The sequence below is a fragment of the Cucurbita pepo genome, chromosome LG16 (assembly GCF_002806865.2).
Source record: "Cucurbita pepo subsp. pepo cultivar mu-cu-16 chromosome LG16, ASM280686v2, whole genome shotgun sequence".
NCBI classification, from domain to species: domain Eukaryota; kingdom Viridiplantae; phylum Streptophyta; class Magnoliopsida; order Cucurbitales; family Cucurbitaceae; genus Cucurbita; species Cucurbita pepo.
In genome coordinates, this window is record NC_036653.1 from 5,711,667 (window position 1) to 5,737,681 (window position 26,015).

General features: G+C 34.6%; 2 protein-coding genes and 1 pseudogene across 5 annotated transcripts; all 3 read left to right on the forward strand.

The window, feature by feature from the left end:
• Positions 1–3,464: 3,464 nt before the first annotated feature.
• Positions 3,465–5,157, forward strand: LOC111777044 (annotated as a pseudogene).
• Positions 5,158–6,375: 1,218 nt separating this feature from the next.
• On the forward strand, positions 6,376–12,396 carry LOC111777616 (glutamate receptor 3.7-like). Of its 4 annotated transcripts, none has more exons than XM_023657289.1 (8): positions 6,376–6,595; positions 6,742–6,821; positions 6,910–7,898; positions 8,750–10,098; positions 10,681–10,958; positions 11,061–11,092; positions 11,173–11,582; positions 11,672–12,396. In XM_023657289.1, the coding sequence occupies exons 3-8, from the start codon at positions 7,643–7,645 to the stop codon at positions 12,065–12,067; spliced, it is 2,721 nt and encodes a 906-aa protein (XP_023513057.1). In that variant the 5' UTR covers positions 6,376–6,595; positions 6,742–6,821; positions 6,910–7,642; the 3' UTR covers positions 12,068–12,396. The 4 variants fall into 4 exon arrangements, with proteins under 4 accessions (XP_023513057.1, XP_023513058.1, XP_023513056.1 ...); XM_023657290.1 differs by having other exon boundaries at positions 6,758–6,821; XM_023657288.1 differs by having other exon boundaries at positions 6,777–6,821.
• Positions 12,397–19,972: 7,576 nt separating this feature from the next.
• On the forward strand, positions 19,973–26,008 carry LOC111777723 (glutamate receptor 3.4-like). The gene is made up of 7 exons (XM_023657441.1): positions 19,973–20,225; positions 20,520–20,987; positions 22,474–23,810; positions 23,900–24,177; positions 24,864–24,895; positions 24,998–25,407; positions 25,494–26,008. Exons 2-7 carry the CDS (start codon positions 20,669–20,671, stop codon positions 25,932–25,934), a joined length of 2,817 nt encoding a protein of 938 aa, XP_023513209.1. The 5' UTR covers positions 19,973–20,225; positions 20,520–20,668; the 3' UTR covers positions 25,935–26,008.
• The last annotated feature ends 7 nt before the right edge of the window (positions 26,009–26,015 follow it).

Genomic DNA, 26,015 nt, shown 5'->3' on the forward strand with positions numbered 1-26,015 from the left:
GACAGCTCTTCGGTTTGGGCCCTATTGGCCCACTTAAATTATCATAACTTTTATTTATTATTATTATTTTATTTAAGTATTAATAAATTTGTAAATATTCTAAAATTTAATTTTATAGATAATAAGTTTCTACAAATTTTATTTTTTTTATAAAAAAAAATTAGTTGATTAAGTATATTTAATTTTGAATTTAGTGCATCCATAAATTAAAAATTTAGAATTTGAAGACGGTATACACAAAATAATTTAAGTTTATTATTAGCCAAATTAATTACATTATCATTCCATAATTATTGTATATTAATAATTTTTATATAAAATTTAATATTCATGATGAGGAGATAATCTCGAGTAAATGTTTTTTATTTAATCAATAATAAAATAAAAAACATGTGTATAACTCGTAGGATAAACTTACCAAACATGTTCTTAAACACAAATTGATGTAAGTTGTGTAATTATAAAATGTTAATATTCTTTTAGTTTAAAATAGAATGGACGATTTCAATAGCTATATTTATTTTTAAATATTATAAAAAAAAATTATGTTGTCATAAATTAAAATTAATAATATTTAATATATTGTTATATAAATTAATTAGTTAATTAAATTTGATTAAAAATATATATTTTTACATTGAAACACTGATTATAACGAATATTAAAAATTTAATAATTGAATTTTAATACGAAAAAATAACAAAAAATAGTTTAGATGTAAAAATTAATGGTAAATATGTTTTTAAAATTTTAAAAAAGTATTATTATTATATTTAGATAAATTACAAATTTAGAATTATTTTTATTAATTCAGCTATTGAAATAGGCAGATAACGATAATTTAGCGGTGGCAGCCTCCCCACGCATACTCCTTACCCCGTCAGCCGCCGGGAACTCCTTTTGCTTAATTTACAAAAATACCCCTTTTCCTCCTAAGTCAAAGTAATGGTATTTTGTTAATTAATTCCAACTCCTTGTCTTAATAATCAAGCTGTCACATGAATGTGAACGCCTCGCTTGTCTAAAGATAGCTTTCTAAAGCCGTCGTCCCCTAAATACATAATTAATATATTGCTTTATCTAATTAAGATATTTTTAACAAAAAAAAAAAAAAACGAGATTATTATTTTTAAATAAATAAATAACAACAGCGACTTCAAGTCGATTCCGTAGACAGAATGAAATATATAAAAAAAAAACATGTATATTACGAGAAGTCTGTTCAACGTTGTTTTTGTCACGCCCTCTTAATTAATTAAAATTTTATATTATTTTAAGAAGAAATTTAGTTATATATTATTTTATTAAAATACCTATTTTTTAATATATAGTATATATATATATTTTGGGCGATTGAATTATGGATATTTTAAAACTTTATTATATAATTTGGTTATGCGTATTCGGAGAAATTATGTGTAAGTTTCTGATAAAGTTTTGAGAAATTAAAGCTTGTTTGGTTGCTCCGACATTTTATTATAATGTTATTTTGTCGTATAGTGTAATTAATAATTAATATCAGTTTAATAAGTGTTGTATTTAGAGTTGTATTATTGACTGCAGTTTGAATCCAGCTTATGCTTATGAGATAGCCACGTCTTCTACTTGGATATGATTGGTTTCTCATGACCCCATTTAAATAAGTAAAGCTATTAAAATAAATAATAATAATAATAATAAAAAGTGCTTTTGGACTATAAAAATTAAAGTGTGTCTATTTAATTTTTGAAATTAAAAAAAAAAAAAAACATATTTCACTGTAATTTTAATTTTATTCAATATTGCTAATTATGGTTGGTCTATTCATATTGGAATTATTTATTTATTTATTTGAATGGAGACTGGACTTGAATTATATTCTCTATTTCTGTCTCTGCCAATTCTCCATCTTGTCCAGCTCACTTTATATATATATTTAAAACATGAAAAGACTATATTGCAGTATTAAAATTATTAGAATGATTTACATTTTTAGTATAAATTATATTAAAAACGGAAGATGATCTAGAAATCACAACTCTCTACAATTGTATTCCACAATTGTATGATATTGTCCACTTTCATCATAAGCTCTGATGGCTTTGATTTGGGTTTCCCAAAATGCCTCGTACCAATGAGATATATTCCTTTACCTATAAAGTTAGAATCATTCTCTAAATTAGCGAACGTGGGACTCCCAACAATCCTCAACAAAATATATATATATATAAAAAGGAAATCGTGAATTTTTCATGGACAATTCTCACTCTGATCTTCAAATAAATAAATAAATGAAATTTTTTGTCGAGAGTAGATATAAATATAAATGATATTTTAAATTAATAACAAGTTAATCTATTCTACTTTTAATTATTCTAATTGTTTTGTTTAAGAAAATAATAATAAATGAGCTATCTAAAAATATCCTTAATCTATTATTGTTTCTAAGTTTTGCATAAACAAAATATTAAAATCTTAAACATTAATTTTTTTTAATAATTAAACAAAAATGTATTGAACTCACATGCTCTCACATATCTTAATTTATATTTATTTAATGTTTGGATATTATAGTAAAAAACAGTGGTAAAATACTCAACACGAATTTAAAATTGGATTAAATAAATAATTAAAAAAGTAACATTAATGACTAAAATAATTTTTCATATAAAGTTGGAATAAAAGGGCGTTCCGAAAGAAAGAACTGAAACAATGTAAATATGATTGTCCTCTATTGGATGGGGAGGAGAACAAGACACCATTTATTATAGAGTGTAAATACTTTCCCACTCACGTGCATTTTAAAGCCTTGAGGGGGAGCCCAAAAGGGAAAGCTAAAAAAAAACAATATCTGTTAGCAGTGGATAGGGGTCGTTACACATTGTATTAGAGCTAGACACTGAACAATGTGCCAGCCTTCTCGCTGTTCCCTAAAGTGGGGTAGACACGAGGCGGTGCGCCAGTAAGGACGTTGGCCTCAAAGGGGGTGAATTTGGTGGCAGTCCCACATCGATTGGTGAAAGGAACGAGTGCCAGTAAGGACGTTGAGCAACGAATGAGGATGGATTGTGATGCCCACATTGGTTGAGGAGGAGAGCAAAACACCCTTTATAAGCGTGTGAAAACCTTTTAAAGCCTTGAGGGGAAGCCCAAAGAGTACAATATCGGCCAGGTGGATCTCGGTAAACCTTCCCAAACCATGCCTTGAAATTTTATAGATTAAATAAAACAAAGGAAAACGGTGAAAACCACCTTTATTAATTATATAAGTTGTTATCGTGCTATAGTTTAATTATTGCAAGATGCCCAAAACATTCCAAATTATTAGCATTAAACATTTTAATTAGACTTGTTACAATTGAATCTAATTTATTATAATTATTATTTTTATCTTTTGTTTTCTTAAATCCACTTTTTTCGCACAAAAGGAAGCGACGCTGGTTTGTTTCACTCGCCGGCCGCCGCACCCTTGATAACCAACGACCATGGCGCGTACTCGCGTTCATTTCCCGCCAAATTTAAGGAATTTCGTTCTATCACTCTTCATTTCTTTCTCTGTGCGTCTGCCTAATTCTTGAAAACCACCACGAGAGCTCTGAGAAACGCCGTCGTCACTCACGAGAAGCGCAACGCAGAGTAATCGCCTCATTCACTCTGATTGTGATCTTCTTGTTTTTGCTTTTCTTCTTGAATAAGTTTTACATTCTATGTAGTTTTTAATTTCTGTTCAATCTTCACCTGTACGATTAGTGTCCCTGTTTCTCTTCAACAGCGATTCTATGCTCTTCATCTCTGCATTTTTTGTGTTCTTTTGCTTTCTAGGTACTGTACGTCCAATTATCTGACTAATTTGTTTTTCAATTCTTTTGTAATGTTTCACCTATTCGTTCATTCCTTATCGAGTTGAATTTCACAGTCTACGTTGTCTTCTTATCAGTTTTATTAGTTTTGCTTCCATACACAATGGCTTCTTCATTTCTCATAATACCTGAACTATTCTATTGACATCCTTTCATTTTTATGTGTTTTAGCTCCTCTATTTTCCCTCGTTTTGGCTGTTACACTAGATTGAGTGTACTCCTAAAAGTCTTTATCCAATTTGCCATCTCCTTTTTTTTTTTTATACATACATGATCTTATGATCGATCCGCTTTCCGAAGGATGCTGAAGCAGAAAAAATCTGAGATGAAATCCACAAAAAGCAACAAAGGAATGAAGAAAGATCAAAATGCTTCAAAACTCCGGATACAGTCTTCTTCATTTTCATGTAAGTACAGTTTATAATTTAACTCTAGTGTTCTAAAGAGTCTGCTTCATTTTGAAAACCTTCCTTTACATTCTAGCTTAAATTATATTGGTCCGTTCTGATTTCCCTTCTTGACTCGGCAAATGATAGGGAGGAATTCAGGAAGACGTTCAAGGAGAAGTTTCCTGATGGAAAAGCTGGTCCAGCAGTGAGATCTTATACTGTTGTTTTAATCAGCATTGCTTTCTTTTTATGCCTCCATTTATGTTTAGATATGACTGAATGGAGGATCAGAAGACTTCTCGAGTTGGCTAGATTTGTTATTTGTGGTTAACTGTGTTTTGTTATTTTGCAGGTTGACAAAGCTGGCGGTGAGAAATGGAAGTCACTCTCTGATGCTGTAAGATTTTGAATCTCCTATTTTCATGCTATTTCCATTGAAAACTCATTCGAGGCTAAATAATTATTAGCAACCTTAACAACAAATGATTAAGGTATAAGATTTGAGGTTAGTTGTTCTACTTTATTTGAAGATCGTTTCATGTTTTGCTCTCTGTACTCACTTCGCTACTAGATCAGAGGGATTGACTATACGAGTCTGCGGGCACTTGTGTTTCTTCCTCAGGAAAAAGCTCCTTACGCGGAAAAAGCTTTGAGAAGGAAGGCAGAGTATGAGATATCTCTTGCAGCATACAAGAAGAATCTCGTAACGCGTTCCCACTCCATCTCTTCTTTCACTCCTTCGGCTTCCCTTTGTCTGAACACCACCATATGGTTCCATTTATTATCTATTGTCCCTATCTCTCTTCTCACTAAGATCTCCTGGTTTACAGAAATGCTGTTCGGGCGCTGAAGCTGAAATTGAAATGCCAACAGAATCGCAGAAATCAACCTCTGAGGTCCATGATGACGCAGAGCAGGAAGCTAGCTCCAGCTCTTAGGTATTGTTTCCCTATCCAAAGATTTCATACTCCGAAGCATGTATGCTATAGCACCAAACAATGTACATTGGCATATCCTCTTCAAGTGATTCAAATACCATAGATGTTGATTTTATCATTACGGCCAGCTGATATTTGGTTTTCTACATCGTCTGCCAAGATTTGCAGGACTTCACCGTCCCTTGGAGGTAACAGAATTCCTTATTTTCTTAAACAAAAGTTTCATGGTTATTTGGACGAGAGCTAGCAAGTAGAAAGGGAGTCGAGAGTATGCTAGAACTCATAACTTTTTAACAATTTTAGAACAAATTTTTAGTAATTTCTTTCGGTACATATGTTATTCCAAGTATGAATATTTCGGAAGATTGGAGTAAATTGAGAAATGTATGGATTTGAAACAAAATTTAGTTTTAAATTTCTGTAAAAGATTATTTGTGGTGCTGTATTAAAACTTAGAAAATCTCGGTCTGATAGGGAAAATTTTCATTTACAATCATTAAATAGATTACAAAGAAAATATTACAAAGAAAATAGTAAGAGCACTATAATAAATACTAGTCTATAATGGAGAAGAAAATGGTAAGAGCACTATAATAAATACTAGTCTATAATGGAGTGTGGTGTGTGGTGTGTGTGTGGAAGGAGGGGGGATGAGATTAAACTCTAAATTTAAAATAAGGGATGAAATTGATTTCATCTTCAAAGCTAAATTAGCAAATTAATTAAAATACAAATGAAGTTATCAAACCAAACATCAAATATAACTACAGAAATTCTCGACTCTAAAAGCCACCGAAATTTGACACAATAATCAGAGAGAGTAGTCAGCTTTTGTCGTGGGGAATGGGGTGCAGACGTAATCAAAGGATAACAGAATCCATTGGAGGATCAAGGGTGGAACGAAACACGGGAGAGGATGGGCTCATTATGCCTAATGGATAGGAAAAAGAATTGAAGAAGATGGTGGCGCTTTCGCCGGAAGAGAATTGAAGAAGAATTTTTGTTATTTTACGAAGAATCAGAGTGGATAAAGATTTAAAATATTTTACTCTATGTGCAGAACTTAGCAGCTGTTACTACATTTGCAAATAGGAGAAACATTTTAGCTACATACTATAATGCCGCTAGTGAACTTTTGAATCTTGTTATAAGACAAAAAGGTCCGATCTTTACCATTTCTCAAGTAGACTTCTACTTTTGTACTCGCAAGCGCTTAAATGTTTGTAAAAGTTAAACAGCGATTTAAACTAAATTAAACCACCGATGTTGCAATCATTTTCATGTTTATGTGTAGATTTTGTTCTTTGCCAGAAGGGAGTAACTTACAGAAGCTGAGAAGGTGGACCTGGCTAAGGAAGAGAAATGGATTTGAAGAAGCCATTATTAAAAGCTCGCCAAAAGCAAGAGAAATCATAAGAAGGGTTTGGAGGTGAGCATTCTGTGGTGTCGGACTGTCGATTCACTTGTTTCTAATCACCATTTTGTTCCTTCTTGTCATAGTTTCCTCTATTTAATCATACGATCAACTCGTGTTTTTAAAGAAGTTTATGAAACCCATTTTACTTATCGAACCAGAAATTGATTGGTGTAGTCAATTCATTCTTACCCAGTTGGAAACGATGCGAATGGTCCTCCCACTGTTGCTTCGCGATTCTGTAAGTCTCGTGATTCTTATTTCTTTGAATCACTGTAAGGTTCCGTTTCAATGTCGAATTTGTAATTCTATGTAATATATTGTTTCAGTTCAATTCAGTGACTGAAGTGTGGTTCAATGGCTCTCGAGGAAAAAAACTCTACGGTTCAGCGATTCTCCGCTTTGACAAGGAAATCAGTAAGGGGAGAGAAACTTTGGGTCAGCTCACTATGAACTTGCAGTTGTTTAGTCTGTTCCGTAACAGTTGTGGTTTGGTGAACATTGTCGGAGAACTGCTCGTAGTTGTAAGCATCGGTCAACAGTGATTGATGGACTCATCGGCGCAACCAGCACCATGTTGTTGAACAGCTTTTGGGCGTCAAATCGGATGCGTGCATTAATTGGCAACAGGGTCTCGTTTTGGCTAAGAATCCTCTCCGAGTAAAAGCATTCTTTAGCTCTGCTTATCGTATAAAGATACGATGACATGTTTCTTTTACTGTCAATGGGACTCGAATAATTCCCTCTGATAAGACGTGCCAATCCCCCATGACTTGTTCTTCTTGCCTTCCTTTGTACTTATTCCTGACCTACATCTTTTTTCTGCTCACAGTTTACTATTAACGATTTTATGTTCATTAGGAGCTCTATACAATAATTGTTAGTAGATAATTCTGTACTGAAACTTTTAGGTAGAATGCTTGTTCTTCTGTGTTCTGTGTTCTTGAGCTCCCTCTCTTCATTTAAAGTTTTCCTGGTTATCACCAAAAGCTCTTGTCTCCAGCTCTTGAAAGCTTGAATCACTAAGTTTTGAGTCTTCCGGTAGATTAAGATTGTCAACTCATGGAGAGCCTATTAGTTCTTACACTGATTAGTTCGATATGGGTATTTCTTGCTGGTTCTGCATGTTGCCAAAGGCCCGCGGTTGTGAACATTGGAGCAGTTTTCACTTTTGATTCCATTATAGGAAGAGCGGCGAAGGTGGCAATGGAAGCTGCAGTTTCGGATGTGAATGCAGATCCTTCCATTCTCAATGGAACAAGGCTAAATTTGATCATGGCAGATACACATTGCAATGTTCTCTTGGGTTCTATTCGAGGTACATCTCTGTACACATATTTCATTCATAGTATGTAAGAAATTTTGGAAATGGCTCTGTTAGTGTTATCCCAACATCATGTCTTTGATTGTTATTAGGATGAAATTGCATGATCATAATATTACCATGCCTCATTACATATGAGTAATGCATGGAATGTGCATCTTATTTGTGTAGATAGTAACTTTCAATTCTTTCAAGTTTTTCTTAACCATCATATTTTTAGAATTGCTTTCATTCAAATATGGTCACAATCATTCATGTACCCCTCTTTTACTCGAGACTCGCATTGTAATGGCCCAAGCCCACCGCTAGCTGATATTGTCCTCTTTGTGTTTTCCCTTTCGGGCTTCCCCTCAAAGTTTTTAAAACACGTCTACTAGGGAGTGGTTTCCACACCCTTATAAAGGATGCTTTGTTCTCTTCCCCAACCGATGTGAGATCTCACAATCCACCCCCCTTCAGGGCCCAGCATTTTTGCTGGCACCCGTTCCCTTCTCCAATCGATGTGGGACCCTCCATCGGTGTCTAGCTCTGATACCATTTGTAATGGCCTAAGCTCACCGCTAGCAGATACTGTTCTCTTTGGGCTTTCTCTCAAGCTTTTTAAAACGTGTATGCTAGGGAGGCACACCCTTATAAATATTGCTTCATTCTCCTACCCAACCGATGTGGATCTCACATGCAGCATATGTGAATGAGAAAATTAAACTCCTTCATTCTTGATGCTGTCTGCTATTTTGAATATATGGCACTAAAGTTTAATATTGTACTTTTCATTCTCTATTGAAGTGTCTTGATGTCTACGTGATTTATGTCACACTTTCTGACTTCTGCCCCTTGTGCAACAGCTTTCCAGGTTCTTGAGAAAGACGTAGTAGCCATAGTTGGGCCTCAATCTTCAGTTGTAGCTCATATGGTTCTACAGATTGCTAATCATCTCCAAGTGCCACTTATCTCATACGCTGCCACTGATCCAACTTTATCTGCCCTCCAATTCCCCTTTTTCCTACGGACTACTCAGAGTGATGCCTATCAAATGACTGCTATGGCAGAATTAATTGACTTTTATGAGTGGAAGGAAGTGATCATTATCTTTGTGGATGATGATTATGGTAGAAATGGAATGTCTACTTTAACGGATGAACTTGACAAGAAGATGTTTAAAGTTTCTTACAAACTACCCTTACCTTCTCAGTTGAATCTCAGTGAAATCACAGACATTCTCAATAAATCCAAGTTGCTCGGTCCCCGAGTTTATGTTGTTCATGTTAATCCTGATCCTAGATTAAGCATCTTCAAAATAGCCCATCAACTTGATATGATGACAAGTGATTATGTGTGGCTGGCAACAGATTGGCTTTCTTCTACCTTAGATTCTATTCTGCCCGTACACCAAACCTCTCTTAACATCCTTCAAGGAGTGGTTGTACTTCGTCAACATACGCCTGAATCCAGCCAAAAAACAACATTATGGTCTCGTTTAAGGAAGATGCTGCCAGAAGACTCGAGAAATTCTTCGATGAATGTCCATGCTCTTAGTGCCTATGATACCATTCAAGTAGTTGCACGTGCGATCGATAAGTTTCTAAATGGAGGTAGGAGCATTAGCTTCTCATTGAAGAACAAGTTTCATGATTTAAATACATCTAGAATGCCCTGGGGGAAGCTCAAAATATTTGATGATGGTGCTCTTCTTTTGAGCATATTGTTGCAGGCAAACTTTACTGGTTTAAGTGGTCGGATTGAGTTTAATTCAGATCGAAACATTGTCAGTAGAGGCTATGAGGTGATCAATATTGATCGGACGGGATTGCGTCGAGTTGGTTATTGGTCCAATGGCACAGGCTTTACTATCCAATCCCCAGAAGCTCTGAAACAGAAACGAATTACTTATACCCACCTGAATCAGACTCTTGGCAATGTTACCTGGCCTGGTGGAAAGACAGAAAGACCGCGTGGATGGGTGATTGCAGACAATGAAAGACCATTAATAATTGGAGTGCCACGCAGAGTAAGTTTCATTGAATTTGTTACAGCAGTCAATGGAAGCCACAAAAACATTCAAGGATACTGTATCGATCTGTTCAATGAAGCAAGAAAGCTGGTTCCCTACGATGTTCCTTACAGATTTATACCTTTTGGAAATGGCTACTCCAATCCTAGCTATGATGACCTTGTGAAGAACATTGCAAATGGTGTAAGTAAAACATTATATGATCTACTTTTCTGATGTCTGAGTGCCTAAAGAGCAAAAATCCAATCTGGGATTGTGGTTTAGATTTGCAAACAGACTAAAAAGAAAGTATTGTAGGAAAAACAAGTGTATTGTTATTTTCTGTATGCAGATGTAACCTACTTATGGACTCGGGGTGTTTCTGTGAGATCCCACATTGGTTGGGGAGGAAAACGAAACATTCTTTATAAGAGTGTGGAAACCTCTCCCTAGCAGACATGTTTTAAAAACTTAAGGGGAAGCCCGGAAGGGAAAGCTCAAAGAAGACAATATTTACTAGTGGTGGACTTGGGCTATTACAAATAGTATCAGAGCTAGACATCGGGCGGTGTGCTAGTGAGGACGCTGGCTCCCAAGGGAGGTGAATTGTAAGATCCCACGTCGGTTGGAAAGGAGAACGAAACATTCCTTATAAGGGTGTGGAAACCTCTCCCTAGTAGATGCGTTTTACAACCTTGAGGGAAAGCCCAAAGAAGACATTACATTTATTTTTTATCCAACAAAAACCTATCACAAAGCTGTTACTTTCTCATTTCTTTGTGTCAGATATTTGATGCAGCTGTTGGAGATATTGCAATTGTAACCAATCGCACAAGGGTTGTGGATTTTTCTCAACCTTTTGCTTCTACTGGTCTTGTTATTGTGGCTCCAATAACAAATTCAAAGTCGAATGCTTGGGTGTTCCTCAAACCATTTACAGTCGAGATGTGGTGCGTTACCTCGGCCTCCTTCTTCATGATTGGAGCAGTCATATGGCTTCTCGAGCACCGAGTAAATGATGATTTCCGTGGTCCACCAAAGAGGCAGCTAGTGACAGTTATACTGTAAGTTCTCTCAGTGTCTAAGACAGTTAGCTTATAGATCAATAAGATAATCTCTTGCAGTAACGGATGCAGAATAATGTCTGAAATATTTCCATCTTGCAGGTTCAGCTTCTCAACATTGTTCAAGACAAATCGTAAGATATTTCTATTTTACATCTGATTCTTTCATACTCTATGTTTGAGAAAATTTCTGAGTTCACATCTCAAATTACAGAGGAAGTTACAATAAGTCCACTTGGGCGTATGGTAATGGTGATGTGGCTTTTCTTATTGATGGTTATCACGTCAAGCTACACAGCCAGTCTCACTTCAATCCTTACAGTTCAGCAGCTTTCATCTCCCATTAAAGGACTTGAGGACTTGATTACTAAGGAACAGCCAATTGGGTACCAGGTAGGATCGTTCGCATTTAGCTATCTGACCGAGAGTCTTTACCTTCCACGATCGAGGCTCGTACCCCTAGGTTCTCCAGAAGAATATGAATCAGCATTGCTCAAAGGGCCATTCAAGAGAGGAGGGGTGGCGGCCATTATTGATGAACTTCCATATATGGAACTATTCTTATCAGGGAGGAACGATTTCGGAATGATCGGACAGCCATTCACCAAGAGTGGATGGGGATTTGTGAGTAGCCTTCTTTAACTTGAGCTATGGTAATCTTAAACTCTTTTCATGGAACTGTTGCACTTCGTTAATGCTATACTTTGAACCAGGCTTTTCAGAGAGGATCTCCACTTGCGGTAGACATTTCAACTGCAATTCTAAAGCTTTCTGAGAATGGAAAACTTCAGAAGATCCATGAGAAGTGGTTCTGCAAGATGGGTTGTCCTGGAGAGAGGAGAAGGAAACCTGAGCCTAACCAACTTCACTTGGTTAGCTTCTGGGGTCTATATCTGCTGTGCGGTGCCTTCTCACTCGTGTGTCTTTTTATATTTTTGTTTCGCATAGTTCGACAATTCACTCGCTACATACGACAACAGAAGGAATCGTCTCATGCAGAATTAGTGTCATCAAATTCAAACTCGAACTGGACTCAGGTTGTATACAAGTTTATCGACTTCGTTGATGAGAAGGAAGAAGCCATCAAGAGACTTTTTTCGAAAGCATGATACTCAGAATCAGGCTTAATGATAGCTCGCTCTTTGATGTGGTTTGAAAATGCTTGAAGGTAAGCCCCTGATAGCTCTTTGTGGTGTTCCATTGCTGCAAAGTGACCCATAATTTAGTGTTCATGTTAATAAGACTGCAACGTTACGATTCTATTTACTTCCATATTTGGATGGTCAAGTTATGTATGATGAGACAAGTATGATATTTATGATTGCTACAAGTGATTCTGTATGTATTTTTTTCTTTGATAAATTGGAGCTGGGGATTTTCATCGCTCCCCTGTTCTTAGGATTTTTAGAACTATGATATGGATGTGAAATTTAATACCTAATATTGGTTTTGGTTGTGTTAAGAATCACGAATCTCTACAATGTTATGATATTATCCACTTTGAACATAAGCTTTTATGGCGTTGCTTTTGATTTTCCAAAAAAGGCCTCGTACTAATGGGTTTTGTATTTCTTGCTTGTAAACCTATGATCTTCCCATTAATTAGCCGATGTGAGATCCCTCTCCCAACAATCCTCAACAGATCGGTGTAAATCAAATCATAAAACAATTGAGTTAAGATCATTACATTATGCTACACACTTTAAGGATTTCTCTTTGTCAGTTGCAAGTGTAACTTTGTAGCTCATGAGTAAAGGAGGTGTCCATGAATGAATTACGACCACCTAATCATGAAAACGCGATTGTTAAGAAAAACTTGAAAAACATAAAGTTATTACTCCTACTAATAATATGCATCTTCATTTCCAGTAGCTCAATTATAAGCACGAACGACATTAATGTTAATTTTTTACCTTAAATTCGCTTTATGCAATATTATCTCTAGTCAATGTCTAATGTACTCATACACATCTTTAAATATATATATCATTAATTTGTTGAAATTAAAAATAAAAGTAAAGACCATTGTTTGAATGTTCAATATCTAAAATATATATTTTAAAAGACCAAAATAAAGTAGACTTTTAATAAAAATGGATATTTTGAAAGTTCATACACTAAAATTAAATATACTTAAAAAAAAATCAATTTTTAACATATTAATCTCTTAAGAAAAACTTAAATCCTTGGGCTAGATTTTCCGACAACAAAGAATTTGAATTTAATTTACACAATATTTTGGGTAGGCTTACATGTTTTGCCTATTTTATTTTATTTTATTTCTGAAACTCTATTTTGCGTATATTATTAATTGCAATTCTTTTAGAACATTAATAATTGCAGCTAGAATTTAGAGAATGTTTTTTTCCTGTGAAAAATACAAAAATAGTATGCATTTAATTTAGATATTAATGAAGGATTAACCGTATTACATTATTAATTATCAATATATAATAAATTTATCACATGAAAATTATTATATAAAAATATTCTTTGATTGTCACAAAAATAGAAAAAAAAAATTGTTGAATTTTGATTCCAAATATATTCTTTTTAGGAATAATGATACTCCTTTTTATTATTACCATAAAAATTTGAACCAAACAAAAATATGTCGCTGACTAATAATAATAATCATACCATAATGGGTCCCACTTTTAAATCATTTTGATTTTTGATTTTTCTTTTTTTTTTTTTTTATAAAAAAAATATCATTTGATTTTCTATTTTATATTAAAAAAATGTATTATATATATATATATGAACTATTTAGGACTTTATTTTAAAATAGATAATTTAAATTAGTAATGAGTATCAAATCACCGTCCTTAAAATATTAAATATTTTATTTACTGAAGTATACATTTTATAAATGTTAATCTTTATAAGCTATATTATTTTTATTAATTTATTAATTTTTGAAAGTATATATTTTTTTTTTGAAAAATAATATCATATTTATGGAAGATTTTAAACCTAGGAATTTTTTAGAATTATTAAAATATTACTCATAAATTTAGGATATTTATTTCAAATTAGGAGAATTATAATTGATTTGGCCAACAAATTTACAAAATTTACGAGAGAGAAAATAAAAACGAACTAAAGGAATAAATTACATCTCAACATCCTTTCATTTCATTACACGATAATACTAGTCGAATTGTATCGTCACGTCAAGTACAATAAATAATGTTTTTTAGAAGAGATATGAATTATAATGAACCGATCACGTGTTTGGATCGAAGTTTAATTTCGTGATCGACTTTACTTTCAGGAGTGTTGAATTATTATATGTATATATGATTAATTGAAAAAAGGGACGAGGGCAAGAAACGTGGGTGTCAAACAAAGTAGGGACTAGACAAAGAATTCTATTCCACCTTACAACTCTATATGACATTTCTTTTTCTTTTTCATCTTTCTCTTTTTCGTGTTGAGTGGCAATGACGATGGAGCGTTGTGCCTTTTGTCTTTTTTACTTGTCTAACTCTCCAACCTTCGTATTTGGGAGTGTCGTTAATTGAAATCGATCTCATTGAAAGATTTTTTTAAAGATATTATTTATTTATTTTTAGTTGAATGAACCGAAGATATAAAAATATGGTTAAGAAAAACTTAAAAGAATTGATAGTTACTATCCATACATAAATGTTAACTTTTCCATTAGTGACTCAAATTTTTCTAAAATAAACATGTGAATGAGAACAAAAAAAAAAAAAAAAAATGTTGAAAGAATTTGTGTTGATTTTAATCGACCCAGAGTTCAAGATCGAATCTTTGCTCTATTTAAAATTGTGAGAGGTGAAAATGAAAGCTTCATTTGTGTAAATGAGTGTAAAAAGAGTGGCCTAAAATTCCTTGAGTGTATACTCGTGAGAGAGTGTTGTGAGGTCCTCTTTATTTCCATAACTTATTTTTTGCACCAAAGTTTCACAAATAGATTCGAGGACGAATCCTCTTGAAGAAGTGGAGAATGATATGAACCAAGAGACATCAATCATACAATATAGTTCAATGAAGATGTGAAGAAAAAGTTGTCAAAATTATCAAAAGACGTTTCAATTCATGCCACATTGAAGAAGAATGNTTTCAATTCATGCCACATTAGAATGAAGTTTGATTGTTATAAATTTTGGGTGGGCTACCATTCATTTAGAGTTATTGTATTTTAAGACTTTTTATTTAGGTTATATTTACATAATAGCTAATTATGGCCATTAAGTAGGTTACAATTCTTTGGAATGCAAGTTTCATTTTTTAGGCTATATAAAGACATGTCGTTGGATTTGTAAGTAGACTTGGGAAAAAATAGTAAAAAGGAGCATTTGTGCTTTTCTTTACCTAATGACTAAGTTTCTTTGCAATTCTATGTAGTTTAGGTTGCATGTAGAATCATTCAAGCTCGACATGATCAATCTTGCTTGTGGAGTGATTCGAATCTCAAACAATGTTCTTGCCTTGAGATATTCGATCAACAAGGTAATCCGAATCTTATTCCCCTTGTATTGATTCCTTATCTTATCATTTGGTATCAGAGCTTCAGGCTCAAGATCGGATATATGTTTCCTTTGCATTTTTTTTTTCAATTTGATTTTTATTTACTTTCATGTTTTTAGATTTTAATCGACCCAAAGTTCAAAATTCAATCTTTGCTCTATTCAAAATTTTGGGAGGTGAGATTGAGAGCTTCATTTGTGTAAATGAGTGCAAATAGAGTGGCCTAAAATTCCTTGAGCATATACTCGTGAGAGAGTGTTGTGAGGTCCGTCGTATTTCCATAACTTATTTTTTGCAGCAAAGTTTCACAAATAGATTCGAGGACGAATCCTCTTGAAGAAGTGGAGAATGATATGAACCAAGAGACATCAATCATACAATATAGTTCAATGAAGATGTGAAGAAAAAGTTGTCAAAATTATCAAAAGACGTTTCAATTCATGCCACATTAGAATGAAGTTTGATTGTTATAAATTTTGGGTGGGCTACCATTCATTTAGAGTTATTGTATTTTAAGACTTTTTATTTAGGTTATATTTACATAATAGCTAATTATGGCCATTAAGTAGGTTACAATTCTTTGGAATGCAAGTTTCATTTTTTAGGCTATATAAAGACATGTCGTTGGATTTGTAAGTAGACTTGGGAAAAAATAGTAAAAAGGAGCATTTGTGCTTTTCTTTACCTAATGACTAAGTTTCTTTGCAATTCTATGTAGTTTAGGTTGCATGTAGAATCATTCAAGCTCGACATGATCAATCTTGCTTGTGAAGTGATTCGAATCTCAAACAAGTGTTCTTGCCTTAAGATATTTGATCAACAAGGTAATCCGAATCTTACTCCCCTTGTAGTGATTCATTATCTTATCACTCTTTTTCGAGAAAAAAAATATATATATTGAAAGAATTTGTGTTGGTTTGAAGATACTCTTGTCCGCACAATCGCTCTTTGATGGTAGCGGACTTGTGATTGGGTGACACTCACTTCCCAGCAACAAGTGAGTTAAGCCTATTCGTTCTTGCGTCGCCTATGGCCAAGCGACGTATACTCGAGTCTCTAACTCTGGTTCAAGAAGAAAGTTTTAAAAATTGGGGGTATAGAGATTTCCAAAGAGACGTTTAAAAGAGAAATTGAAATTGGTGTTATATGAAAATATAAGCAAAAGACAGTAACAACTTACCATATATAACTATCAACTTAGGAGAAAAAGTGAGACAAATCAGTCAATAAAGAAAAAAAAAAAATTAAAAAATCAAGATAATGAGAAAAGGGATGATATGTTGTTTAATAAGAAAAGAAAAGTGTGTTCAAACCCAATCTAAAATATTACAAAAAAAAAAAAAAAAAAAAAAAAAAAAAAAAAAAAAAAAAAAAAAAAAAAAANGTATATAGTAAGAATCCTACTTTTTGTCGGGGAAACATTTTTTTTATAAAGGTATAGAAACCTTTGTTTAACAAATGCATTTTAAAATTGTGAAACTGACGACGATACATAACGAGTAAAAGTAGACAATATCTACTAGCGGTGGACTTTGACTGTTACAAATGACATTAAAGCTAGGCACCGAATGCTAATGAAAAACGTTGGACCTGGAAAGAAGTAAATTGTACATTCTTTATGAAGGTGTGAATATCTGTCTTTTTTGTTTTTTTATATGGACGTGAAAAGTATAAATCTTTTCTCGCCGTGTCTGGCTAATTTAATAATTGTTATTGGATCAAAATGGAAGATTGGCATAGTGAAAAAGCAGCAAAAACATTCTTCCAATGGAAGATCTAAACTTTTTTTCTTTTACCACAAGATTACATGCATGCTTGTTTGCCAAGGATTTTGACTGGATCTGTACTATTTCAGATACTTTGGCTGCTGCCACAAGTAATTCAGAGATTTGAGTAAACACGGTAAATAAAAAACTACCTCATTCAAGTTAAATCAAATCTATTCATATAAATAAAATAAAATGCAATTATTATTATTATTATTATTATTATAAATCATAGGATAATAGTATAATAGTATCATGTTACATAGTCACTTTGTTGATTGGATTTGAATAATTCATGTCACCTAACATTATATGATACAAATAGTATGTATCCTAACCGACAAATTTGCACATAATGTACAGAAATAATACACGCTACTTGTTATTTTATTTCGTGTTCAAATAATATTTTGAATTTATCTTAAAAAACAATTGTTTATATATATATATATCTATATATATATCTATTTTACTCGTGTAGACCCATTCCAAACGGAGCAAAAAATGGAGGGAGAGTGAAGAGATTTATGTACGTAGACTACTAGATTGATATAAGTCATATTACGTGACAATATTGCTTTTATGACCTTTTTACGAATATTGAGTTTGTTTATGTAAATAATTCAAGTTACTATGATTTTTTTAATTTCAATCTCATCGAAATTTAGCGGAAAATTATGTACGGTTAAAATTAGAAAATTAAGTTAGAACAAGAGTCATCAGGAACATTTTAGATACTATTGTTGGATGATGCCACATGCTCATTTTGAAAATGATCCTCGGTCTATAATCAAAGAATATTCTTTTTGAGGAAGTTCAAACTAGGGTCACTTCTGCTCAGAGTGGACAATATCATATTATTGTAGAGAGTCGTGATTCATAACAATTATGATAATAAAAATTATTTGAGACATTTTTTAGACTAAACCTAATTATTTCAATCGAAACTTTTTTCACCCAAAATAATTGTTATTAAATAACGAACTCGACACAAACCATAAATTTTTTTGGATTTATTTATTTACAAATTTTGTTTCTAAGAACAATAAATTATTAATTCGTAAAATATTTACGGACAAATATTTAAAATTTATTATTAAAATTAATTAAAAAAAAATAAATTTATTTATTTGAAAACCAACACGTGTTGGGCTTGGTAACTTGAGTTGACCTGGTGTGGTTGAGAACAAAAGGTCGTGTGTAATTAATAAATTAAACAAATACAAAAATGGTAGGTCCGGGCCCACATCCTGCCATGTAACGTATCCATCCTCCAATACCATGACGCACATTCTTTAAGCATGGCATGGATTGGTATGACATGTCATATCGCCCCCACCAATAATTAATTTCTTAAATTATATTTTTAAAAACTTATAATTTATAATAATTTAAAAATCTGTTTATTAGAGAGAAATTTACACTCGACTCTAATATTATTTTAATATAGCTCAAGTCCACGTTGACAAATATTATTCATTTTAGCCTGTTATGTATCGTTATTAACTCTATCGTTTTAAAATTTATATATCATTAAATAATAAATTAAATGTAAACTAAATAATTGGAAATATATTAAAAGAAAAAAAACATGAACCATAATTCACGTAACAAATATATCATAATTAGTTCTTAATGAAATTATTAAATCAATTATGTTTAATGTTAATAAGTTGATGGGACATTATGTGAGTATCGCATAAACTGAAATATCTAAATTGTAATTATTATTTAGCGTAGGGGCCACCAATTTTGAAAATGTCGTAAACTTCAACCACTAATAACATCATCCAATTAATATTTAGAAATTTGTCATCGGTTTTTAGAATACTTTTATACATTTAAAATTGATATTTCATAAATATTTCAAATTATTTACCATAACGCAAGTAACTATTGACATATATTGTCCACTTTGACTGCAAATTTGGATCACTGAAGAATAATAACTAAATATTACTTTTTATAATTTTGTAAAAAAAATAAAAAATAAATAAAAAATAAATAAATAACAAGAAAAAAAATACAAGGACGGTTCAATAAATTGAATAATAAATGTGTTATCAGAAAATTTTAAAAGAAGGGACAATAAAAGCTTGGCCCAAAATCATTTAATTCAATATTTTAATATTCTCGGAAATAATTTCCTAAACGATATTTCACTCAAAATTCATAATAATAATTGATTATTTATTTATTTTTGTGTGGCTGTTTTAAAATAATAATCCCATAAAAATTAAGGAATATTATCAAAATAATAGGAATAAAGGTATCTTCAATATTAATTTAATCATATAAATTAAGATACCCAATTGAGGGCATATTTTAAGTCTATGCAATCATTAAAATAATTAAATAATACTCCTAAGTTAACATAATATATAATATGTAACACTCAAATCAAAGAATCGGGCAAAAGATTCTAAAATATTTTTACTATAAAGTAAATAGTATGCCTATGGTAATTAATTTATTTATTGAAAATAAGATAATTCTTTTTGTATATTAATAAAGTAGGAGTTAATTAATTAAACCTTTTATTAAAAAAGATTAATAAATAGTACAAAATACCTCACATGTAAGACACCTACTAAATGGGATTAAGGCTGCCATTGACCCAAATATTTAATTTAAATTTCGTATTAAAATTTGTTTATTATTATTATTATTATTATTATTATTATTATTATTATTATTATTAATTAGGATGGAATTTTTTATCCAAATTGGCTACGATTGATGAGAAAGGCGGCTATGTTAAGCTTAATTTTATAGAGGGGGAAGTGAAAGAAGGAGCGGAAAGTTGGGGGGTGAGAATAATTCTTTTCTTGAGATGGCAACACTGTTGTGAGAGATTGTGAATTCTGTTCTTCGCACAGAGTGAAGAGTATAAGAACCAGAAGTTGAAGTTGTCCTTTTCCCATTTTTGAGCTCTTTTCTCAACTCCAATCCGTTTCTTCCGAAGTTCTATCTCCAATTTCATGAACTTCAAGCCTTTCAGGTAATTCTCAGTTCTTTGCGTAATTTGTTTTTGATGAATCAACCTGTTTTTTTCTGAAGATTTCTGGAATTGATTTGTGGTTTTAGTGTTATTGGTAATGGGGGTTTTGTTGGTAATGCTAAGAAATCTTTGATGCTACTGAGTATCAATTGCTTGATTGAGTGTGGTATGAGATAGCCCCAAGTGGGTATTGATTATTCTGAGGCTGGTTTTGTTTGGCTAGGCTTGGGACTTCGATTTCATTTGTTCTTCGTTTGTTGTGAAGGTGTTGTTTAATCTCATTTTTCTTTTCAGGAGCTTTGGATTTATGCTGTAATGAAAGGGGAATTTTAAGATGCTGATGATGGCTTGTAGAGTTCATCTCCAGCCGGGATTGTTCAGAGGAGTCTGATATCCTCATTTGGTTGTGGTTAGGGAATCAATTTGTTCAGTTTTCTTGAGCAATGAAGGTGTTTTGGATTAGGAGTGGTCATTGGGTCAGAACCAGAGCTTTGATCTTTGCATTGTTCTTTGAGATATGGATGCCTTTGGGAGTGATTGGTAATGGTGTCTCTCAAAACACAAACGTTTCTTCTTCGAATCCAAGGGTGTTGAACGTTGGAGTTCTGTTCACTCTTGATTCAGTCATTGGAAGGTCGGCACAGCCTGCGATTTTAGCTGCCGTGGACGATGTCAATGCCGATAACAGTGTTCTTACTGGAACAAAGCTGAAGTTGATCTTACATGACACGAACTGCAGTGGATTTCTTGGAACAGTTGAAGGTACTCTATATATAATCCTCTTTACTACATTTGATTCAATTGGCTGTAGAATGAGAAGCATGAATTGCATTATCTTGGAACTTGAGTTTGGTTCATATGTCAAATGGTTTCTCTTCTATCTGTGGTAAATTGTTTGATAGTTTAGGCATCAAGGGTAGAAAATGATTCTGGATTCTCAAGAATGCATAGCTTGAGCTGACGTGCTTGTCTAATTTCCACTTTGATTCTCATCCTATCGTCTGGAATTAGCTTCATTTACTTGCATTACGAAGCATATCCACTACTATATTCCATATCACTGTTCTATTAGCTTACATTTTTTTTGGAAGGTTGAGAGATTTGTGCAAAGTTTTGGGATATTGTTAGATTCGATACCTCTTTTTGAGCGTCAGTGTAACAGTCCAAGCCCACCTCTAGTAGATATTGTCCTCTTTGCGCTTTCTCTTCCGTACTTTCCCTCAAGTTTTTTAAAACGTGTTTTCGAGGGAGAGGTTTCCACACCCTTATAAAGAAGGCTTCATTCTCCTCCCCAACCGATGTGGGGTCTCACGATCCACCCCCCTTTGGGGCCTAGCGTCCTCGCTGACACTCGTTCCCTTCTCTAATCGATGTGGGACCCAATCCACCTCCCTTCGAGGCCCATCGTCCTTGCTGGCATACCGCCTTGTGTCCACCTCCTTCGGGGCTTAGCCTCCTCGCTGGCACATGCTCGGTGCTTGACTCTGATACCATTTGTAACAGCCCTGTGATGTCCCACATTGGTTGAGGAGGAGAACAAACCACCATTTATAAGGGTGTGGAAACCTTCCTCTAGTAGACGCGTTTTAAAGCCTTGAGGGGAAGCCCAAAGAGGACAATATCTGCTAGCGGTGGATCTGGACCGTTACAAATGATATCAGAACCCGACACCGGACGACGTGCCAGCCTTCTCGCTGTTCCCCGAAGGAGGGTAGACACGAGGCGGTGTGCCAGTAAGGACGCTGGACCCCAAAGGGGGGTGGATTTGGAGGCGGTCCCGCATCGATTGGAGGAAGGTAAGAGTGCCAGCGAGGACGCTGGGCTCCGAAGGGGGTGGTTTGTGATGTCCCACAATATCGGTGGATCTGGGCCGTTACAAGCCAAAACCCACCGCTAGCAGATATTTTCTTTTTTGAGCTTTCCCTTTCGTGCTTCCCCCTAGTGGTTTTTAAAACGTGTCTGCTAGGAAGAGGTTTTTATACCCTTATAAAGAATGATTTGTGGCTGTTTTTTTTTTTTTTTTTTTTTTTTTTTTTTTTTTTTTTTTTTTNATGTTATTCCATTTTGCTCAAAATATTGTTATGAATGAAGTAAAAAGAAGAGGCTTGCCTAATCTAATAGTTCAAGTTTTAGGATATTGGAAAAATGTTATACATAGATGATGCTTCCTCCTCTCATCTCCCATTTGGTCTTTCTCATAAGAGAGAATAACAAGGGGTAACACTTGATTCCTTGAACATGTATATAGCCATGCAGATGATGGAAGATGAAGTAGTTGCTGCTATTGGGCCACAATCTTCAGGCATTGCTCATGTCATTTCCCATGTTATTAATGAACTCCATATACCTCTTCTATCATTTGGAGCTACAGATCCCACTTTATCTGCACTGCAATACCCGTATTTCGTTCGGACGACACAGAGTGATCACTTCCAGATGAACGCCATTGCTGATATGGTAGATTATTTCGGATGGAGAGAGGTCGTTGCCATCTTTGTAGATGATGATAATGGCAGGAGCGGGATATCGGCATTGAGTGACGCCTTGGCAAAGAAACGAGCCAGGATCTCTTATAAGGCTGCTTTCTCTCCTGGATCCCCCAATAGCGTAATAAGTGAATTGTTGGTTTCGATAAACCTGATGGAATCTCGGGTGTATATCGTACATGTCAATCCCGACACTGGTTTATCAGTGTTTTCATTAGCTAAGAAACTTCAGATGATGAGCAGTGGCTATGTCTGGATTGCAACAGATTGGCTTCCTTCTTTTCTTGATTCTTTTGAAACAAATAGTCCTGATATCATGAATCAGTTACAGGGCGTTGTAGCTCTTCGTCACCACACCCCGGACAGCGATCTGAAGAAAATTTTTGTCTCCAAATGGAAAGGACTAAAGTATAAGAAGAGTTCAAGCTTCAATTCTTATGCACTCTACGCATACGACTCTGTTTGGTTAGCAGCCCGTGCTCTCGACACGTTTCTTAAAGAAGGTGGACATATATCCTTTTCTACTGACCCCAAGCTACGTGAAAACAATGGTAGCATACTGCACTTAAAATCACTTCGAGTTTTTAATGGCGGCGAACAACTCTTACAGACAATCAAGAGAATGAACTTCACGGGTGTAAGTGGACGAATTCAGTTTGGTGATGACAGAAATTTGATTCATCCAGCTTATGATATCCTCAACATTGGGGGTACTGGTACACGTAGAATCGGTTACTGGTCGAATCATTCGGGTTTATCAACTATTGCACCAGAGAATCTGTATACAAAGCCTCTTAATGCTTCCCCAAATAACCATCTATACAGTGTAATATGGCCGGGTGAAGTAACGAGCGTTCCTCGAGGATGGGTGTTCCCGCACAACGGGAAACCATTGCAAATTGTAGTACCTAACCGTGTGAGCTACAAAGCGTTTGTATCTAAAGACAAGAACCCTCCAGGGGTTAAAGGGTATTGTATAGATGTCTTTGAAGCTGCCTTAAACTTGTTGCCTTACCCAGTTCCTCGCACATATATATTATATGGAGATGGAAAAGACACTCCTGAGTACAGCAATCTTGTATATGAAGTTTCACAGAATGTGAGTACTTGGCTTTGCTTCTTCCTCTCTTTTATCTTTGGTTCCACATTTGAATAATGCTTATCTTGATGATCTTCTTCCATCTTCAGAAATATGATGCAGCTGTTGGAGATATTACGATTGTAACGAATAGGACGAAGATTGTGGACTTCACACAGCCATTTATGGAGTCGGGACTCGTTGTCGTTACCGTCGTCAACGAGGAGAAATCCAGTCCGTGGGCTTTTCTCAGGCCGTTTACTGTTCAAATGTGGGCTGTCACTGCCATATTCTTCATTTTCGTTGGAGCTGTTGTCTGGATTCTCGAGCACCGGACCAACGAAGAGTTCCGTGGTCCGCCGAGGCAACAACTCATTACAATATTCTGGTTAGTATGGTTAAACTCATTACTGAGGCTTTTAATTTGCTCAAAGAACATATTTTAGACTTCAGTAAATGGTCTGATATGAAGATTTCTGCAGGGTCTTTAGGCATTACCTTTGACCCATCCATGATTCAGCATGATACGATAAGGGTAATCTAGCTGTAATAGCCGAAACCTACTGCTAGTAGATATTGTCTTCTTTGAACTTTTCCTTCCGGGTTTCCCCTCAAGGTTTTAGAACGCGTTTGCTCCGTACCCTTATAAAGAATGTTTCGTTCCCTTCTCTAACCGATGTCGGATCTCACAATCCACCTCCATCAGGGCTATTACAAATGGTATCAGAGCCAGACATCGGGTAGTGTGCCAGCAAGGATACTGGGCTCCCAAGGGGAGCGGATTGTGAGATTCCACGTCGGTTAAAGAAGGGAACGAAACATTATTTACAAGGGAGTGGAGCAGACGCGTTTTAAAATATTGAGGGAAAACCCGGAAGGAAAAACCCAAAGGGAACAGTATCGACTAGCGGTGGGCTTGGGTTATTACATTAGCTAACTACGTTGACCAAGGCCAATGAAATCCATTAGCTCTTAGCTTGCCATTTAGCTTAAAGTCTTTTGTATGGCTGAATCTAGCTTTGCTGCTCACTGGCTTCTTTAAGATCTTAGAGTGATACTTTTTCGTTCTTGCAGGTTTAGTTTCTCGACAATGTTCTTTTCTCACAGTAAGTTCCTTCTGCTCAAGCGCCCATGATTTCTTCATTGATCTTATTACAATATATACACTCAGAACTTCTGACCTTTTTATTTTACTGTTCTTGGTGCAGAGGAAAACACCGTAAGCACCCTCGGACGGCTGGTGCTGATAATATGGCTCTTCGTCGTGTTAATTATCAATTCGAGCTACACAGCTAGTTTGACGTCGATCTTAACGGTGCAGCAGCTAACATCAAAGATCGAAGGGATTGATAGCTTAATCTCTGGCACAGATGCCATTGGAGTTCAAGAAGGGTCATTTGCATTGAATTATCTGATTAATGAGCTGAGTATAGCAGCTTCTAGGATCATTAAACTGAAAAATCAGGAGGAATATGCCGATGCTCTTCGACGTGGACCGGGGAATGGCGGGGTAGCTGCCATCGTTGATGAGCTTCCTTACGTCGAGCTTTTCTTGGCCGGGACGAACTGCATATTCAGGACGGTTGGACAGGAGTTCACCAAAAGTGGATGGGGATTTGTAAGTACTAATCCATCTCTTCTCCATGATTGTATACTTGAAAATGTGTTGTTATTCATATAGAAAATGTGTACTTTGTGTGTTAGGCATTCCAAAGAGACTCTCCTCTTGCAGTTGATTTATCAACGGCCATTCTTCAACTCTCAGAGAACGGCGATCTTCAAAAGATCCATGACAAATGGCTGTCACGAACCGAGTGTTCAATGAGCCTAAACCAAGTCGACGTAAACCAACTATCACTAAGTAGCTTTTGGGGATTGTTCCTAATCTGTGGCATTGCCTGCTTTATTGCTCTTTCCATATTCTTCTTTCGAGTACTATTCCAATACCGAAGATTTACCCCCGAAACCCAGCCTGAAGTCGAGGATATCGAACCTGTTAGGACGAGACGCCTTAGTCGTACTACCAGCTTCATACACTTTGTAGATAAAAAAGAAGCAGAAATCAAAGGCAAGCTTAAAAGAAAAGCCAGTGAGAACAAACAAGCTAGCCAGAGCTCAGAGGCCCACCTTGATTCACCACCTTGATATATATATATATATATATATATAGTATTTGAGAAAGCAAAAGAAATTTGAGAATGGGTTTCTTTCTTGGGTTAGATCAGT

Excerpts from the sequence above, each read along its gene's own strand:
- LOC111777616 (XM_023657289.1), top strand. The coding sequence starts at position 7,643 with ATGGAGAGCCTATTAGTTCTTACACTGATTAGTTCGATATGGGTATTT. Across the intron at positions 10,099-10,680 it reads TGAAGAACATTGCAAATGGT|ATATTTGATGCAGCTGTTGG; the intron begins GTAAGTAAAACA and ends TCTTTGTGTCAG. Across the intron at positions 11,583-11,671 it reads CCAAGAGTGGATGGGGATTT|GCTTTTCAGAGAGGATCTCC; the intron begins GTGAGTAGCCTT and ends ACTTTGAACCAG.
- LOC111777723 (XM_023657441.1), top strand. The coding sequence starts at position 20,669 with ATGAAGGTGTTTTGGATTAGGAGTGGTCATTGGGTCAGAACCAGAGCT. Across the intron at positions 20,988-22,473 it reads ATTTCTTGGAACAGTTGAAG|CCATGCAGATGATGGAAGAT; the intron begins GTACTCTATATA and ends ACATGTATATAG. Across the intron at positions 23,811-23,899 it reads TATATGAAGTTTCACAGAAT|AAATATGATGCAGCTGTTGG; the intron begins GTGAGTACTTGG and ends TTCCATCTTCAG.